At 38.5% G+C, this 18276-nt stretch overlaps 1 protein-coding gene across 5 annotated transcripts; it reads left to right on the top strand.

Annotated features, from left to right (window-relative positions):
- The first annotated feature begins 403 nt into the window (after window positions 1-403).
- On the top strand, window positions 404-16431 carry LOC136255592 (PR domain zinc finger protein 14-like). 5 transcript variants are annotated; one of them, XR_010700987.1, is made up of 7 exons: window positions 404-502; window positions 3610-3669; window positions 8941-9039; window positions 13449-13729; window positions 14863-14930; window positions 14989-15100; window positions 15959-16099. XR_010700987.1 is itself a non-coding variant. In XM_066048394.1 (6 exons), exons 1-6 carry the CDS (start codon window positions 451-453, stop codon window positions 16153-16155), a joined length of 927 nt encoding a protein of 308 aa, XP_065904466.1. In that variant the 5' UTR covers window positions 404-450; the 3' UTR covers window positions 16156-16431. The 5 variants fall into 5 exon arrangements, 4 of the variants coding, with proteins under 4 accessions (XP_065904466.1, XP_065904477.1, XP_065904469.1 ...); XM_066048394.1 differs by having other exon boundaries at window positions 14863-15100; window positions 15959-16431; XM_066048397.1 differs by having other exon boundaries at window positions 418-492; window positions 14863-15100; window positions 15959-16431.
- The last annotated feature ends 1845 nt before the right edge of the window (window positions 16432-18276 follow it).

Below are 18276 nucleotides of genomic sequence, written 5' to 3'. Positions count from 1 at the left end.
ATAAATCACAAACAGTTATATTTTTGCTTCACTGACAGCCAGGGAAATATCACTGTCAGACTGCATGGTTGAATTGGTGCATGGATCATGTAACCATGAAAGTTGTGTCTTAATTGTGTAGCTGTAGTAAAACAGCTCAATCCCTCATTGTTTTTACCAAGGATATATAGTGTATACACTCAAGACGAGCTGATCAGGGCCAGTTGGGTATATTTTTATTGTTTCAGTAAACTCATAACATCTGACAAGCTTTGTTAAATAGACAAATCCCCAAGCTATAAGCGCCATGTATGAGCTTGCCTCATGAGCAGTCCCTTTAAAGTACTATAATGAACCTCTGGCTATCGTAACTGTTGATTCAGTAATGATCCTGCAAAAGTAAACGTAGAAATTTACGGAATTTCGGATCCGTTTTATGTTGCTCACGTGAGTGTTCACTTCCAATGAGAAATGGCCTGTACTATGACATATCGGGGCAAAAGGAGGCGACAGGTACGCGGAGGTATGACTCTGTGTTGTAAACTAGCACTAAAAGAATTCCACTCTGTGTACGGGTGGTGGTTCCAGTTTTCTTATCGTCATTCGTGTAGAACACCGTCGTCAAAATCCGTGAATCCGCAGAGTTTTGACTATAGTTTAAAGGGTTGCAGCACTGTGTCGCCTGCATGCGCTAGCTATAGTCTCGCGTGTAGGGCGGGAAAAATTAACAGTATACACGTGCAATAACGTGCAGGTGCACGCCTTTTCAAATCATTTAAGTCACGTGCATGACGGTCACCTTCAGGCCAGTATAAAAGATATTTTTTATCAAGGAACCTAACACAGTTAAAACTTGTAAAAAGTGTCATTTTCTGAACTTGAACTGTCTACTTTCTGCATTGCTGTCCACTGTTCTACCACTGCTAGCTGCCAGCACTCAGGATTTTTATAGATATAATCAGAAATAATGGAGTAGCCTACTAGTCAGACAACTTTTTTATTGGGTCAGGAAAGAATAAAGGTCTGGTGAATGCAGTGTTACAGTTTTGTTCTGGTTACCCCCAGGTTTTGGGTATTCTATTGTGTTTGCTTGGCTTCAGATTGCTGTGAAAGGTTTGGTAAAAATTACACACTGATCAATTAGTGACTGGCTTTGCAATGGCTTTTTAAAATAGTTGAAGCCATCACATGCATTTCACCAGAATCACAGCACATACAATTCACCAACAAAAGAAAATAGGTGGTCTGGCTGTACAAGAGTAGTAGGGACATCGAAGGTGTGGGGGCGATCCTTAATATAATATAACCCAAAAACCTGCCGCGATTTTCCCTCACAATGACATGACAGTATTGGTTGGGTAAAATCAAGCCCAAAACTGTCTTCAGATCGACCTGAAACGTTTGCGTCAAGTTGCTACAAAATTTAGAAAAAATTATTCAACAGAATTTTCTACTGCCTGCCTGCCTGACATCAAGCGTAGCGGAAAAGTGGCTACAGCTACAGCCCTAATTTTTTTTGCAGAAACGTTTCTAGTTCGCTTAAGAAAAAACCTTTGGTATATTGATAAGCATACAATGCTTGTGCTATTGTCTTACCTTTTATCCTTCTTTACCATGGCCATCAGTCAAGCTGAGTGTTAATAGACTACAGTACGGCTTCCATACCAGTGTATATTGCATCAAACTATTTGAATACACGTGGTCGCCAGTTGCACAAAAAACACGCGTACGTGACTCGCTGTTGATATCGATCAGAGAGAGCAACTCACGGCGGACTATATAGCAATGTGTAAGTCAATAAATATAGTTTATTTAGTAACAATGTTAAACTGAGTCGGGTCATCCAGGTCCTGCTTTACAGATTATTTGGGTCTGACCCCACGTGCTAAAGTAAATGTGGATGTGTTACTACACGTCATAGCATAGCTCTGCTTCTTTCGTGAGCCACGCCCACTTACGTAAATTACAGTCTGTAGACATATGGTAGCCACGTCCATTCATCAGTGTGTAGGTATGCACTAATCCACGCCCACTTACGTAAATTACTGTCTGTAGACATATGGTAGCCACGTCCATTCATCAGTCCGTAGGTATGCACGAATCCACGTCCATTATTGTCTGCAGGCTTATGTAGAGCCATGCCCACTGATCAGTTGTTATTGTATGAGTCATAATCTAGTATAATAGTGCTGTGAGTAACTCAGCAGATATTTAGTGGTCATGAGCTTACAAAAAAACATTAAAAAGAGTGTAGCACAGTAGAGATATTCACTTCTTATTGTTTTACAGTATTTGGACATTACGTACTACTCTGATCCAGCTTGTTTCAGTACTTTTTATTGCAGCATTATACACTGTCCCTAATCTAATTTATAATTCCAATTTTTTTCTTCTACTTGTTATTAAAGGTGACTGGACTCTTAACACCCCGTTCACACTACCTTCTGATCCAGGTACAGCACAGCACGGCTCGGATTAAATTGTAGTGCAAATCAATCGAACCGGGCACGGCATAGCATGACAAGGAGAGGCTGGCTAGCACAGGATAGAATACAGTGTGAATGCATTCCGGGTTGGCCAATTCGGGCTAACAACGATATTGGCCACACAGTGAGTATATAGTCTTGCGTGGTCAGACCCTTTCCGCTTGTCAATTAGAGATTATAAGCGGCACGCTACAAGGGTCTGGAATAGTTTGTTAATGTAAAAATTTTCAACACGTTATTGGTGATGATTGGTTGACTGAGTAACACCCAAGATACAAAAAGGCTAAATGCAACAGATCATCTTTAGCCTGTTCTGATCTGCAAATCCATTCAATATCTTCTGCCTACTTTCCCTGTACAGCGAGCTTGTTTGTTTATATTCAACCGTGCTTGTTAAAAATTCAGTGGTAGGGAGAAGGCAAAACCCACACTTGTCAGTAGCCATATTTCCCAGAGGTCTTTTTCAGCTTGTTATTTAGTAATTACACTATTTTGGCAATTAAAAGATCACCTGAGCCAATTAACACTCACCAATTACTGACAAGAGCAGTATTTTTTTAAAATCACGAACTATTCCAGACCCTTGTAGTGCACCGCTTATATTCTCCAATTGATAAACAGCTGCACGGAAAGGGTCTGGCCACGCAAGACTAGTGAGTATGCACCTGTATTATAAACTGTACTACAAAATGGTTACAACATACCCATACTTTTGGTAGACTATTTGACCGTTATGCTCTGATGATACATTGATATTCCTAAATATTCTTGGTTAAAAGGAGCACCCGCTAGTTTAAACATGGTAGCTGTTCTTTTTTATTAAGCGCCTATACAACCCAAAGCTTATTAATTATTATGCACTTGTTATCACTCGTTATTATTTGACACATGCAATCCCTAGCCCGCTTGTTGAGCAGTAGTGTGACCAACGGCTAACTCGAGTTTGTTGAAAGCAACCTAGGACAGTGTGAATGAGGTGCTAGATTTATTAATAGATAAAGCTGAACCCTAACTTTGGACTACTATAATTGTGAAAATTGGTTCTATATATATATACACCTGTATGGTTGAAAGGATTAAACTTTGTGGTTTGTGTGCTTTCTGAAATTGTCTCTCCAAATTATTCTAGAATTTCTCTTTACAGATTGTTACAGTGTGTGTACGCAAACAATAAAGAAAAGGAGATGTGCTATAAAACTGAAAGGTTAGAGTGTAAGCCATCTATGTGGTTGAATTGGCAGGAATTTATTTGATGTTTTTATTCTTACAATGTAATCTCTTTTAACTAAATCTCCGATTAATAGGACACAATAGGGAATGCTTCTATAATAAGGAGAAAAATTTTGGTCCCAGCAGGCCTGACTTCATACATATCTACCTCTGAAAGAGGAAAACCTCTATAGTACAGCAAATGTAAATGTAAAAAAAACTCCGGGTCCCACTGTGTCCGTTATAGTGAGATCAGGGTTTGACTCTGAGACAAACTGGTCCTACCAGACATCTACTGCTCCACCAGTAGTATACCACTAGGCCAATCAGCTTATGTTTGATGTGTGTTAGTCACAAAGCTGTTCTAGTGCTGAGAAAATTGGCCATGCGTTGTGTGGGTCATTTTGTGTTCACACTAGATTGCCTTATCAAATACCGTATCTGAGTGAGAGGTGTACACTATAATGGCAGGCTATTAATACGGCAAAGGTTTAGTCATGGGGTGTTGGAGACGCAATGATATTGGCAAGATTGAGTAGCTAAACTTCACATACATGTTCTTAAAGTGGCGATAAAGCAATGACACGCACAAGAAGCCATAGCAAATAATATGACGTGACATACCATATACCTAAATATTGCTTGAGCAATGTTGCTAAAAATAAAATTTTCACGGATTTGCAAGCGTTCCCAAAATGTATTAGACTATATGGAGGTCTAAATATTTCAAGGGTAAAATTTTCGCTGATAACACCCAAAACCACGAAATCAGCAAAAAATTTCCTCCTCTAAATATTTAGGATATTTGCAATTTGTGGTGAATTAGGTGGGGCTGGTTAGGCACTACACCATACTAAACTTAACAAAATAATGTAAAAACAGCCACAAGTAACAACAGGTGAGTTGTTAGGAGAAACACAAGCAGCTGCTGTTACACAGTTCAGGTGGAATGTAACTCACCTTAACAACAAATTAACAACCTTGACAACTAGCCACTAACAATTATTATTTGTTTAGACTCACCTTACAGCCTGTTACAAACATGGCGTTTTCTTTGTAGATACGGTTGAGCAGCCACAAAACTTCCTATGAATGGTAAGCAGTGGTATCTGAATAATTCTATGTATCAGTATATCATTTATCCATTCTATGGCTTCTTTGCTGATGGAACAAGGCTCTCATCTGCTTGTAAACACCATATATTTCGACTTGTAAATTGCTTCTACTTGTTGATGTGTAGAATGATTCTTGTAATAGTATGCTTTCATCATGTGAAGTGCTGGAGCTATAACTTGAGGTTATTGAGAGATAACACATCTTCTGTGGTCCACTAAGTACCACCGATTTCTTGCTTTGAGAGCGGTTCTACACTTTATACTCTCTACGTATGATAGATTCCTGTATGTTTAGTTTATTTGTGTGCAATATGTCTTAAAATTGAGACCATGGTGAGACACAGCAGATTGTTGTCAAGAATGCACGTTATTGTTTTAACACCACCTCAATTCCTTTCCAATACACTGTAGTAAACTATTCAAGATTCAGGTTCTACTATATAGTACATGTAAAGCAGGGACTTACCCACCAAGCTGTGCTGTAATACCATCACATTCAGCTCTTGTTTACTTTTATTGCATTGATCCCTACTTCATTTTTTATATTGACAATTTTTAAAATGCTAGTTTTTTATTGTAGCTCAGCTAGACTTGTGACTGTTCTATTAGAATATCATAAATGCATGACTGTTGTATTAGTGTGACTGTTGTATTAGTGTGACTGTTGTATTAGAGTATCTCAAGTCAGACGAAGGGTGTGCAGCTAGCTAGACCAATATAAGGTCTTGCTTTCTGTTAATTAAATGGGACCTCGCTTATCCGGACCCCAAATATCCGGACACTTGGTCAACCAAACACCCTAGAGCAGTACACTTGACTTAAGTAAAATAACGTCAAAACAAAAATGCGTAGTGTTAACACCAAGAAAAGCTCCAGATTGTTAAGTTAGTGGATAAAGGTAGTTCCTATGAAAGTGTGGCAGTTCGTTTCAACATAGGATAGTCTACTGTGTCAGATGTGTGAAACGGTTCATTACTGAATTAGATGACTACCATGCTAAAAGCACTAAGAAAGGATGCATTATTCGAAGATCACACTATGAGCACGTAGACAAAGCATTGCACTTGTGGTTCTTACAACAAAGAGCAGATGGAACACCCATATCAGGACCAATCTTACAAACACAGGCACAACTGTTCTATTCACAGTTTCATCCCAACGATAACAAATTCAAGGCCAGCAAAGGATATCTCCAAAGGTTTAAAGAATGATATGGTATTAGAAAACTGACACTTCAAGGAGAAATTCTCTCAGCTAGAACTGAAGAGGTGCAACCATTTATGGATTGGTTTAATGAGTACGAATGAGATAGTGGATTAACTGAGGATATGGTGTTCAATGCTGATGAAACAGGACTAAACTGGAAATTGCTTCAAAGTTCAACCTTGGCTTCTGGCTCAGAACAAACTGCAAAAAAACTTTAAAGAAGTAAAAGATCGTGTCATTGTGCTTGTCTGTGCGAATGCTACATGCAAATGTAAAATCTCTCTAGCATTTATTCACAAATATGCTAAGCCAAGATGCTTAAAGTATACAAATTTTGATACCTTACCTGTCTACTACCACTCATAAAGAAATGCGTGGATGGAATGCAGAATTTTTGGGCAGTGGTTTGCTGATAAATTCTGCCCTACTGTGAAACGTTACTTGGCTTCTCAAGGTCTGCCACAAAAAGCTTTACTCTTAGTGGACAATGCAGCCTGTCACACAGATTGTTCTCTAGCAACTGCTGACAATAATATTGTAGTCAAATTTCTTCCAGCAAATACCACTAGTATTCTTCAACTGATGGATCAAGGTGTGTGTGAGCAGCTGAAACGCTGCTATCAGCGATTGATACTGGAAAACATGTTATTGTCAGATTTATCTGGAACCCCTTGTTACCTAGACTATATCAAGAGTCTCACAATCAAGGATTGTATTTGCCTCATTGCAGAGGCATGGGATAAGACTCCCCAGTCAACCTTGTTCAAGGCATGGAATAAAGTGTACTCAGATAGATCCTCCTCCAATGGTTCCAGTAGTTCCACTGAAAATGGTGAGAGTTCACCTGCTCAGAACCCACCAATTCCTGGAGAGTTACAGGCTGTTGTTTCAGAGTGGGAGGTATCAGATGTAAATAATCTAGGGTATGAGCAGCTAACTGATGAGGCCATTGTCCAATATGTCAAAGGGCAGGATGAAGAAGAAGAGGGTCCAGATGACAATGAAGAACAACGGATATCACATTTAACAGCTTCTAAAACATTTTAGGTTTGTATCGATTGGCTCCACTAGCAATCTGAAGGTGAACAAAGTCAAATTCTACTTCTACAACGACTACAATACATTACCCATTATAAATATTCTAACAATTTGAGGCATACTTCAATAACTCACTTTACAAATTAAGTATACAGTATACTGTATGGACATTACAGTGTAGTACCTCTGCAATCCATGTATACTGGAAGAAATGGTGCCGCACACCCCAGTTCTATCAATAATATATCGTCTGAAAAGTGAAGTATCCATTATGCTTCGTTATTGCCTATTTTCAACCCGTTACACAGCAGTATGAATCAAGAACTGCACCCTCTGCTATCAAAATAGCCACTATGACAAATACAGACGATTTCCGTTACGAAGGGAAGCCATCACGTTCTATCGCCAAATCGACACTTTTCGCTGTCAGCAAAGAAGAATGGGACACAAAGGAGGACACTGGTAAGTCCATGAAGAATGCATTGTATGTACTGCGATATGCCAAAAGGCACCTGTCGGGCCGAAACGATGTCAAACAGTGAAAAAATCAAGCCTGTAGCCTTAGCCGTTATCGAGTTACGCTTGTCTGAAGGCATCAGTCAGTTACTCAGTCAGTCAGTCACTATAAAATTCCATTAAATAAATAATTTTTAAAATTCCGTAGCTACTTGTTGAAAGTGTTTTGGGTCGATCTGAAAGCTTGTTTGGGCTTAGTTTCACCTAACCATTACTGCCTCATCGTCATCAGGGGAAATTGAGGCTGTTTTTTGGGTGATATTATTTCGTGGGCCACGCCTACTCCTTTGTGGTCCCTACTATACACTACTATCGTAGTGTATGATATTATATGGACTAGTATTGTTCCATAAAGGTGATTTTCGTCGTGTTAAGATGTCTCTAGGGTGATTTTCAAATGTGGAGTTTTGTGCTGTGTGCGAAAATTTCGGGGCGATCCCTACTTAAACGGTACTACATCATACCATTTGATTACACAGTAAATAAAGCTTACATGCTAAGGTTTCACCTAAAGTAGCTAATATGACAATTTGATTGACAACAATAATACTGCAGAACAAAAATTATTTGTAATAGTTAAATATCAGTAAAACATTATTTTTTTCAGTAATAAAGCAGTCAGCAGCCTGGCTTGTAAAGAAAAGGAGGTTAAGAAAGAGTGAGAGACAGTGCTAGTATTGGGATTTATCCTTAAGTTGAGTTGATCATGTCAGTGCCACTGCATTAGCGTGACATTCATAGGCATTCAGTGCGTGACTATAGCGCCAGTATCAAGTAGTTACTATGCCGGGCTAGAAAGATGCTTGTCTTGTCCAGAAAGTAAGCTGTTAATAAGCAAATTGTGAGTGCTAGCCTCGAGAGTTATTCTTCAAGTTTGTTGTGTCAGCACCACACCGGGCATTGGTATTGAATGTACGCTAGCGGCTTGTCTTGTCCAGAAAGTAAGCTAACAGTAAGGACATTTTGTTTTTGGCTTTGCTGATTTTCATTTGATGAATGTAGTAAACAACCACCAGCAAGACCACAAGTTACTATAACTACTTAGTAACCCCACCACAGGTTTCTATTGGATTTAGTAACCTCAGACATCAAAGGAAATATTACGTAAAATTTTCTAATATACCATATCAGAGTTAATAATTTCCTGGGGGGGGGGGGGGGGGGGGGGGGGGGATGCCTCTAGACCCTCCCCCTCTCCCAGAATTCAGACATTCATACATGTGCAGTTATCTGTGTACATGTAACTTTCGTTACCGAAGTTAGCCCCCATACTCTTTAACCTGCGTCAATACCCCTAAGGCCAGAGGCAGGTGTATGTATAGCTGCCTGCAGCTAACAGGTACATACATAAGCTGTTCTTCTCTCGTTTACTGTACGTATGTGTATTACAGACTTCAGTATAAGGTTAACTCCACTGAAAGATATTCCTACCAAACCGAAACTTCATCATTCTGGGAACACTGGTGATGATGATACTGATGGTGTTATCTGTAAGTAAAACTTAAATAAATGTGCTTAAGTTTCAGTTGAATGAGGGGAAGCTCCAAATCCCGCTAATGTACTGTAGCCACTTTAATAATTCGCAAGTGTTTTACCCACTGTAATCTGTAAAATTTAGGCTTGCATGTACGTCAGATCCAATACCATATACGCAGTTTTTTTAGAGGCATGTAAATTTTGCGAACAGCCTGTTTTCAAGTATTTCGCACTTTTATTTTCGCAAATGCATCTTCTGCTGCATATCATGTGATCTTGGAAGCGTATCTTGTGACAAATATTGTGTAATATAATTATTGCATAATAATTGTTGCGCATAATAGCAGATTGGAATTATTACCTATTTATATACAGTAACTCGGCACAAAACTACACAGAGCACTTTCAATAGATATCAGAGGATTTTTTAAACCGAAAAACCTTACGCTTGAAGACAAGCTGCCACCTTCCGTACCAAAGGCAAGAATATGAGCAGTATAAAAGGAGATTAACACGCGAATCATCCAACACAATGGGGAAAGCAGGCAGAGAGGAACATACGGTAGATTCACTGATGAAGAAAGGGCTCGGCTACGCAGCCATACATGGAGTTACTACTGCCATTAAACATTTTGATAATTCGAAAGAATTCCCTGGGTTGAATGAGACTACCATCCCTGGCTGGAAAGACATATACATGAGTTGAGGAAGAGAAGCCCAGGCCAACCTGTAGTTAAGCTACCAACTAAGCGACGAGGAAGACCCCTGCTAATTGGAGACCACCTAGAGACAGAAGTAAGGCAGTTTCTTGAGGCAATACGTAGGAGTGGCAGTGTTGTAAATACAGAAGTTACAGTTGGCACTGCAATAGGTGTAGTAACCTCATATGATGCTAATTTATTAGCAGAAAATGGAAGTCCTTTTGACATAACCCCTCATTGGGCTAGGCGGCTACTGGGAAGAATGGGTTTAGTTAAACGGCGTGGAACAACAAAAGCTAAAGTTGATCCCACAGATTTTGAAGGATTAAAGAAGCAATACTTGGCAGACATCAGAACTAAACTTTTCATGGAAGATATCCTTGCTGATCTCATCATCAACTGGGACCATACAGGCTTAAAGTATGTCCCAGTTTCTAACTGGACTATGGAGGTTAAGGGTACCAAGAGGGTGGAAATAGTGAGTAGTGATGACAAGCGACAACTGACAACATTGTTTTCTTGTACTATAAGTGGCAAGTTTCTTCCACCACAGGTGATTTATGCTGGAAAGACTCCTGCATGTCTTCCAAAAGCAAAAGTTCCAGATGGTTGGAATGTAACATACACACCAAATCACTGGTCTAATGAACAGACAATGATGATTTATTTGCACACAATTCTCATTCCATACATTGAGGAAACAAGAGCAGAGCTAAAGTTAAGTAATACCCATCAAGCTCTTGTGATCTTTGAAGGCACAGACAACGGAAGGCTTCCTTGCAGCTACAATATTTCTTTTGTGGAAGTTCCTGCACATTGTACAGACAGTTTACAGCCCTTGGATTTAAGCATCAACAAGCCAGTTAAAGATCACCTAAAGGCTAGTTTCCAAGAATGGTATGCTGTTGGCATAAAGCAGAGAGTTCTTGCTGGGAATGATAACAAAAGGGTTATCGATCTCCGTTTATCATTGCTAAAACCACTCGGGTTTCAGTGGCTGGAAAAAGCATGTGATTATATTAAAGGTAGTGATTTTGTTGTCAATGGATTTCGTGCAGCAGGTATAACAGATATCCTATCGGACATACTGTAGTGCTGTGACATATGGTGCTTACTGGAACCAATATATATGTAGCTACCGGTACATTGTAAATTTTTTTTCCAACTTTTGATCTGTTGTACAATTGAAAATCTAATGTAATGAATAATCACTAGTCTAGACATACATTATGAATAATGTTTAACTCTAAGGAAATGGTTTGATAGTTTTAGTAGTGAAACACTCAAGAAGATGCTTGCACATCAAGCCTTGGTTGTAGTGTGTCTTGGAAGGATTTCCGTCAAATGCAATTGTTGTTGCATTGGCAATGGCAAACAAACCCCAATCTGTAACCCCCGTCTGCTTTTGCACATCAACAAATTTAACATTACACTTGCTGCATCGGAACTGAGTTTGCAACAGCTCAGTTGTAACATACATCAGAGCTTTCCCCAGCAAAATAAAGTAGAGCGGTGAAACTATCAATTTGCTACCAACATCAAAGTCAATTAGTTAATTATATACTTTCATATTACCACATCAAAAGAATTTTGAGTAAAGTAGAGTGGTGATGCACCACTCTACCGCTCTTTAGGGAAGCCCCTGTACATGCCAGTTGCTGTATGCTGAGTCATAGACATTGACTTCGTTTTCTTTTGATGCCATAGATGCAGCACACATCCAATGATTTTTGTCCACGTGTAGTATTTGTATATGATTAGTAGTTGGCTCTTTATGATTATTATCTTGCAATAGTGTCAACTGTAAGCCGTGTATATTTGGGAATAAATGCTTCAGCAATCTTTGTACAAAGTTTATGTGCTTATCAATTAGCATTCCACCTTCTTCAAGGATTTTCTGGTCTCGATCACATAAAGAAATATCTTTAAACTTTAACTATACATTATCACAAGCACCTAAAGTAAGGTTTCCTTGTGTTGGCTTAGCTGCATATGAATGTTCACTGGCAATGTAGCATTGTGATGTAGCAATGGTGACAGGTGCATCTTGTGCCATGGTACCATCACTGTCAGTTGGCAGTATAGTATCGTTTACAGTAGTGATATTGTCATCAGTGCTCAGTGTATCTCCGGGTCCCATTCCAGTTGACAACTTGGAAGCATCATTGTTATCAGCTATTACCTCATTATCAACTTGAGCTCCATCTTTTTCTAAATGCTTCCTTGCCTTCTGAGCCATTACTTTGTCTGCAGCTTCTAGCACGTATGTGCATGGTAATTCCAAGCCTCCTTTAGCTAAATCGGCTGAATATCTCCAGCTACCTGTTATGGTGCAGCTAATGGAACCAGAATGGCTTTAAAATGTTGAAAACACACAGGAAAATTCTCGTGGAATGTGACCAACAGTTGTATCTGCGAATATTGTAGCCACCACGTATGGATCCACAGAATTTTGGGGTTCCTTCTCACAGCTGAGGACATAACCTATAGTTGCAGTCCAGATATTCTGATAGACATGATATCCTCTAACAGCACTTTGCACCTGAAACTTGTACATTAAAATTCAAGAGCAAATAGCTAGCCTACACTTGATACACAGCGTTCCACGCAATCACTTTACCTCAGTGTGTGCTGAATGGTTTTGTGTGGGTACCCCCCTCCCCTCCCCTCGTCTCCCCCACCCCACATACAAACCATGTGTTATGGTATGCCAGACTATAGCTACCGGCTCCTGGGATCCAAATATTTTCACCAATTTTTTTCGAGTACTAAAATTTCGTGGTGACTGCACCATTCACGAATTTTGCGAAAATAAAATGCCTCGAAAAAAACCGAGTATACGGTAGATGCATTTTCAAAATTCTTTCATGCAATTAGTTTGATCATATTCATGAGTGAGGTCATGGCTTGATATGGTGATCATGAATCTATTATTATATTCATAGAAACAAAAGGGCTGTGCACAGCTGTTAATGACATGCCAGACTAGTAAACTGTGGTCTAGCTGGTGGTTGTTGACTACATCCGTCCATCAAACAAAAAATCGGCAAGGCCAAAGTACTAGCTTACTTTCCATATAGACAAGCATCATTGGCATTGATCAATTCTGGTACACCAAATCACCAGTAAATCTCAGCCCAACCCCACATTTGTCACCCTCTTTTCTTGTCTGAGGGAAATTCTAAAGCACTTAGAATACAACAACAAAGTTTCTAGAGTCCCTCAGACAATGTAGTCTACCCATAATAGTTTACCTCAACTGCAGCCTTGGCATTCAAGTTGACAGGTAGCCCTCATCGTTGGACCTCTAAAGAGAGTAGAAACTTTGTCAGCACATTCTAACTGGTACAAATCACAGGTATAATATTTTGGTAATCCTGTGACTCTGTACTAGGTTGGCTTTCTAGATAAACACTTGAAACTGCAGTAGTTTAGCATGGAAAGACTTGACACTGGCAGAGACCCTGACTTGTTGCTGTGCCAAGCGGAGCACAGCCACATAGCAATGCTAACCAGCATGGAGTAGCTTGTTTCTAAGGAAAGAAAACTAACAAAGCTTAGAACATTCTTTAGCATTAAAGTAAAAAAGCTGAATAGTTTGGTGTTCTAGACACAGAAAACATTAATGGACATATGTATTATATCTGTATATACACTACAATTACATGTACCAGTGGTTTTTTTTTTTACTTGCTTCATGAATGCTTCTTTACTATCTCTAGTTTGTGTTACTTGTGATAAATCATACCATGGTGACTGTCCAGTACATGGTCCTCTAATACCATTGGATGAATCCCGGGGGTGGGACCAAGACTCAAAATCCTTTACCAGTGTACCAGTACCACTACAAGTTACAGTGAAGAAGTCCTCCATTTTGAATGCTGGCAAAGGAGTGTTTGCCAAAGAGTTTATACCCAGAAGGACTAGGATTGGTCCCTACAAAGGAGAAGTGGTACAGAAAGAAGATGTAACTGGTAAAACTGATACAAGTTACTTCTGGGAGGTACGTATGTACATAACATGCAGTGCTATAGCATATACTATGGTAATATGGGATTAAATGAAGCATTCATGTGAACACTATAAACTCTCCAGTACAGAATGCTGCTGTATAATTGTTAAGGGGTGTGATCATATTGCTTACTTTTTATAACAAAGAACTGATCATTAGAAATGCAGTTACTGTATTCACTCCCTTTCATAGCAGCATAAGGTCAAATAATTATCAATCTATGTGTATCTGTTAATGTCAGTAAAATGGTTGATAGTCTACTGGAAGAATGGCATGTACATGTCCTGCAGTACATTATAGCCTTGTTGTTGAATATTGTTAGAGTGTAGAAAATTCTTGCTGTATCACTACCAGAAGCAATTTGTTGTAACCCAAGACAACAAGTTCAGACACATTGTATTATAGCCAGGGATACCCCATGCCAACGTAATGCATCTCATCTTGCCATGCTGGGGCTGCTGGGCCCATGACTCAATTGATTCATGCTGGAGAATGGAGGGGGAGAGGTATATGGAAGATATTTGCTAGAACCTAAAAGGTACATGCCTTGTGCCTCACAAGTTCCATTTTTGAGTTGTAAAATGACCTGTAATTAGGTATGCAAACAGATAGAGTGTTGTTAGTAGTAAAACATGTTTCAAGCATTCCAACAGTACAGAATTAATTTACTTCCATGTCAGTCAGTCACAACACTGTATGGTCACAGACACTACGAAAATTAATTTAGAGGTGCTTGTCACAATCATCGATCTGAAGTGTTGCTGAGGAGTCACTGTGCAAGCTGGTAGTTTCATGAACTGCTGATTACATAGAAAAGTGAATTATAGAGCAATCTGAAACATTAGTGGTAAATAGACAATTGAGTAATTAAGAGATGACTCGAAATAACTAGCCTAATTATTGGGGGGAGGGCTACGCCTATGGTACTAAAGTAGTTTTAAATGTTATCTTCTTTCAAAGCACTATATTTGCATTGACCAAAGCAAAGGATTTTTGTCAGTTGATATTAATCATGTCATTTTAGGGGATGCTATTTGTTCTGGGATGTTCCCTACTATTACATACGTGTGTTCCTTCCTGTATTAGTGTGTATCCCTAGCGTAAACTTATTCTCTATGTTGTAGGTTAAGAAGAATGGTTCTGTGTTGTACTACATTGATGCCAAGAATGAGGAACATGCTAATTGGTTGAGGTTTATCAATTGTGCTAGAAATGAAAAAGAACAGAATTTATTATCATTCCAATACCAGGGTAATATTTACTGCTACACGACTAAGGATATTCTACCGGGCACAGAACTATTAGTATGGTATGGTGAGCAGTATGTCAAACTATTGGGACTGACAGTGGACTACATGTTTGGTAAGGGTACAGTACAATACTTTGTGTACATCTGTGTGTATTTTGGTTGGGAGGCCAGGAAAGGTGGTTTGTGTCACAAAAAATTAATTAATACAGTGGATTCCATCTATCTGGACTGCAGATGTCTTTGTAATCCTGACAGTCCCAAAACACCATGCACACAGCTTCCCCCGAAAAGGTGACACCACATACTTCTTATATCCATATTAAATCCAACAGCCAGGTATTTTATCCCAAAGTGCCGAATTCATGCCTGGGTCTGTTTAAATACAAGGGTGCTAATAACTATAGGCTATAATTTTAATAAGCAGCAGAGCCGCACAAGAAATTCTATGTAGTGTACGTATTGGATATACGTGCTTTACCTTGTGTATTGACAACACACACTGTACAATGTTTACATGTACTGTAGTACTGTTTTACTAAACGTATGAGTGCAACAAGTTGATGTTCTGCTACTTCTAAAATCCAGGCGCCCACGCAATCTATACTTACGTATGTACATACTTGCATACACACACACACATACATACATACATACATACATACATACATACATACATACATACATACATACATACATACATACATACATACATACATACATACATACATACACACAACATACATACATACATACATACATACATACATACATACATACATACATACATACATACATACATACGTACATACGTACATCAATACGTACATAACATACATACACTTGCATGTTTTTTTGGGGAAAAATTATGAAACTAGGCGTACGTCCATAGCCAGGTACACACCTGGTTTAAATATTATTTCTAATGATATTTACAGCAGTTTTGTACTATTAACCCTGCATGTATCTTGCAGATGCCAGATTCACCTGTGCTCACTGCCATGCACAGTTTGTGGAAAAGTACAATTTTGATCTTCACTTGAAGTACAGTCCAGTTTGTCATGATGCTAATCCACAAGTGTTCAAGTGTGGAAAATGTAGAGAGAAGTTTCATACACTCAGTAAACTTCAACAACATATTAGGAGACATGAACAAGATAAAGATAGGTAAATACTCAAGCTCTCAAGAAGTTGCAATTCTTCAACGTCACCAACGTGGCTGCCAGCTTGTGATAGTACTAGAAAGCAGTGTCAGTATTCTTGTGAAAGTACAAGTATAGTCTGAAATGTTGTTACTAGGGGAAACATTATAACTGTAAATATTTTTGTAACATGTTTACAACAACTACTTGTCTTGAGAACTAAACACCTTACGTATATGTAATTCTAATCATGTAGATGGTCACATATGAAATGTTACAGAAGAGAAGGGCTCTCTTATGTGCTTAAGAACCAATACGATGATTATACAGATACAGAATACATGCATGATTCTGTACACAATATGTGCACTGAATAACTTCCGTTCTACAACACGTCCAATAAATGTACCATGGTCCGAGTGCTTTGCCTGACCCCTCGGGTGAAACTGTACTTCACCATAAAAAAATTCTAAAAAGTTAGTGTGTAGGCAAATTTCCACAAATTGTGCTTGCAGATTTTGAAATAATGTTCACAATGTTTCATTTAATTGACAATTAAAGCTTGTGCTGTTTTGTCCAGTTATAAAAAACAAAGCTAGGTTATTCATAAACATTTTCACGTAGTATCATGCCATGTACCATGAAACCTCTCCAATCCCATAATCCAGAATACTTCTACAATTTGCTGCAACACTATACGCAAACTATACCTCTATAATCCAAATCCTCACTAACCCAACAATAAGCGTAAGAATACAGAGGTTTAACCATACACGCACACATACACTATGCAGTGTACATATGTGCTATATGAACAGTTACGTAGTACTGAATAACTAGTTCAGGGTATGGTGATCTCAAAACTTCCTAAAATACCTTCATAATAACTTGAAAATGTGCCATCAGCTTTTTGTTTGAACCTGCAAGAAGTTGCAATCATCGTAAAACAATATTAAGTAAACCATAAACATGCAGCACTCCTGCTTATTTGGAAGTTATTTTGTTTATTATCAAATTCCCCTGGATGTAAAACTGGGACCAGAACTACTGGAGAGCGATTACATGCAAGCTACACCTCACAAGTATTGGTTGTACCACAAGCATGCTTTGCCTGATACATGCATGCTATAATTGGTTCCTGTGGTATATTAGACTATATTATACTACAATGTGTATCTGTGCATCAGCTGCATATATATTAAAACAATAGTACTGAAACAATTTTACTATTCAAATATATAGCTAGTAGTGTATGAATCAGCACTGAGATCTTAGTATGGTAAAGCATGCATGACAGCTATCTCTTCGTTCTAAAATTGAGTATGACTATGCCACTATATATGTTTCTAGGTTGGTGTCATACAGGCCCTGTACATCTGATCACAGCTTAGTACAGTGCTTGTGAATATAGAGTGTTAATGAATTGTATAATACCATGCCATTTCAGTAATCGAATATCTGAATTATTGTTTCAGCACTAATATATATATATATATACACAAACAATACTAACAAATAATATGTTTACATTAAGAAATCATTTCAAAGCAGCAGTAAAATATGGTACATATTTATGTATAATATAACTGGACAAGGTACATTACATAATGCTATAGTCCTTCACATTTGGGCAACTGAGTTGAATTTGTTCATTTTCAAACATCTCTTCAAATTCCTCATCATCAGTTCACGGACTTGTTTTAAGTACATCCCATAGACCAGCACATCAAAGAATTGTGTCACAAGCTCGTTGTTTGGAAAAATGGCGTATATGTAGCTGATGAAGTCTTGGTATCCTTGGGAAGCGATGAGAAGCTCACCTAAAATTATTGAAGGTGCAATGAAAAGAATAGTTGATACGTGGATTGCGGATTGTTTAAAAAGATGATGTAATTGATGATGAAGTCCTGATATCCTTATGAAGTGATGAGAAGCCTACCTAAAATCAATAAAGGTGGAGAGAAGAGAATATTCAATATATGGCTAGAAATGACCACAAACAATGTTATTATGGGCTTTCTGTTTCATCTGATGTTCTGCTGTTTCTTCTTTAAGGTTTTCAGACTGGGTGTTGTGTCCCGATAACTTTGTCTCCTTCTCAATTTGCTTGTGCACCTGGTAAGCCTTTATGGCTAAGTAGACATTGAGAG

Source organism: Dysidea avara, chromosome 1 (genome assembly GCF_963678975.1).
Source record: "Dysidea avara chromosome 1, odDysAvar1.4, whole genome shotgun sequence".
NCBI classification, from domain to species: domain Eukaryota; kingdom Metazoa; phylum Porifera; class Demospongiae; order Dictyoceratida; family Dysideidae; genus Dysidea; species Dysidea avara.
The sequence above is the reverse complement of the archived record's forward strand: the minus strand, read 5'-3'. Positions and strand labels throughout refer to the sequence as shown.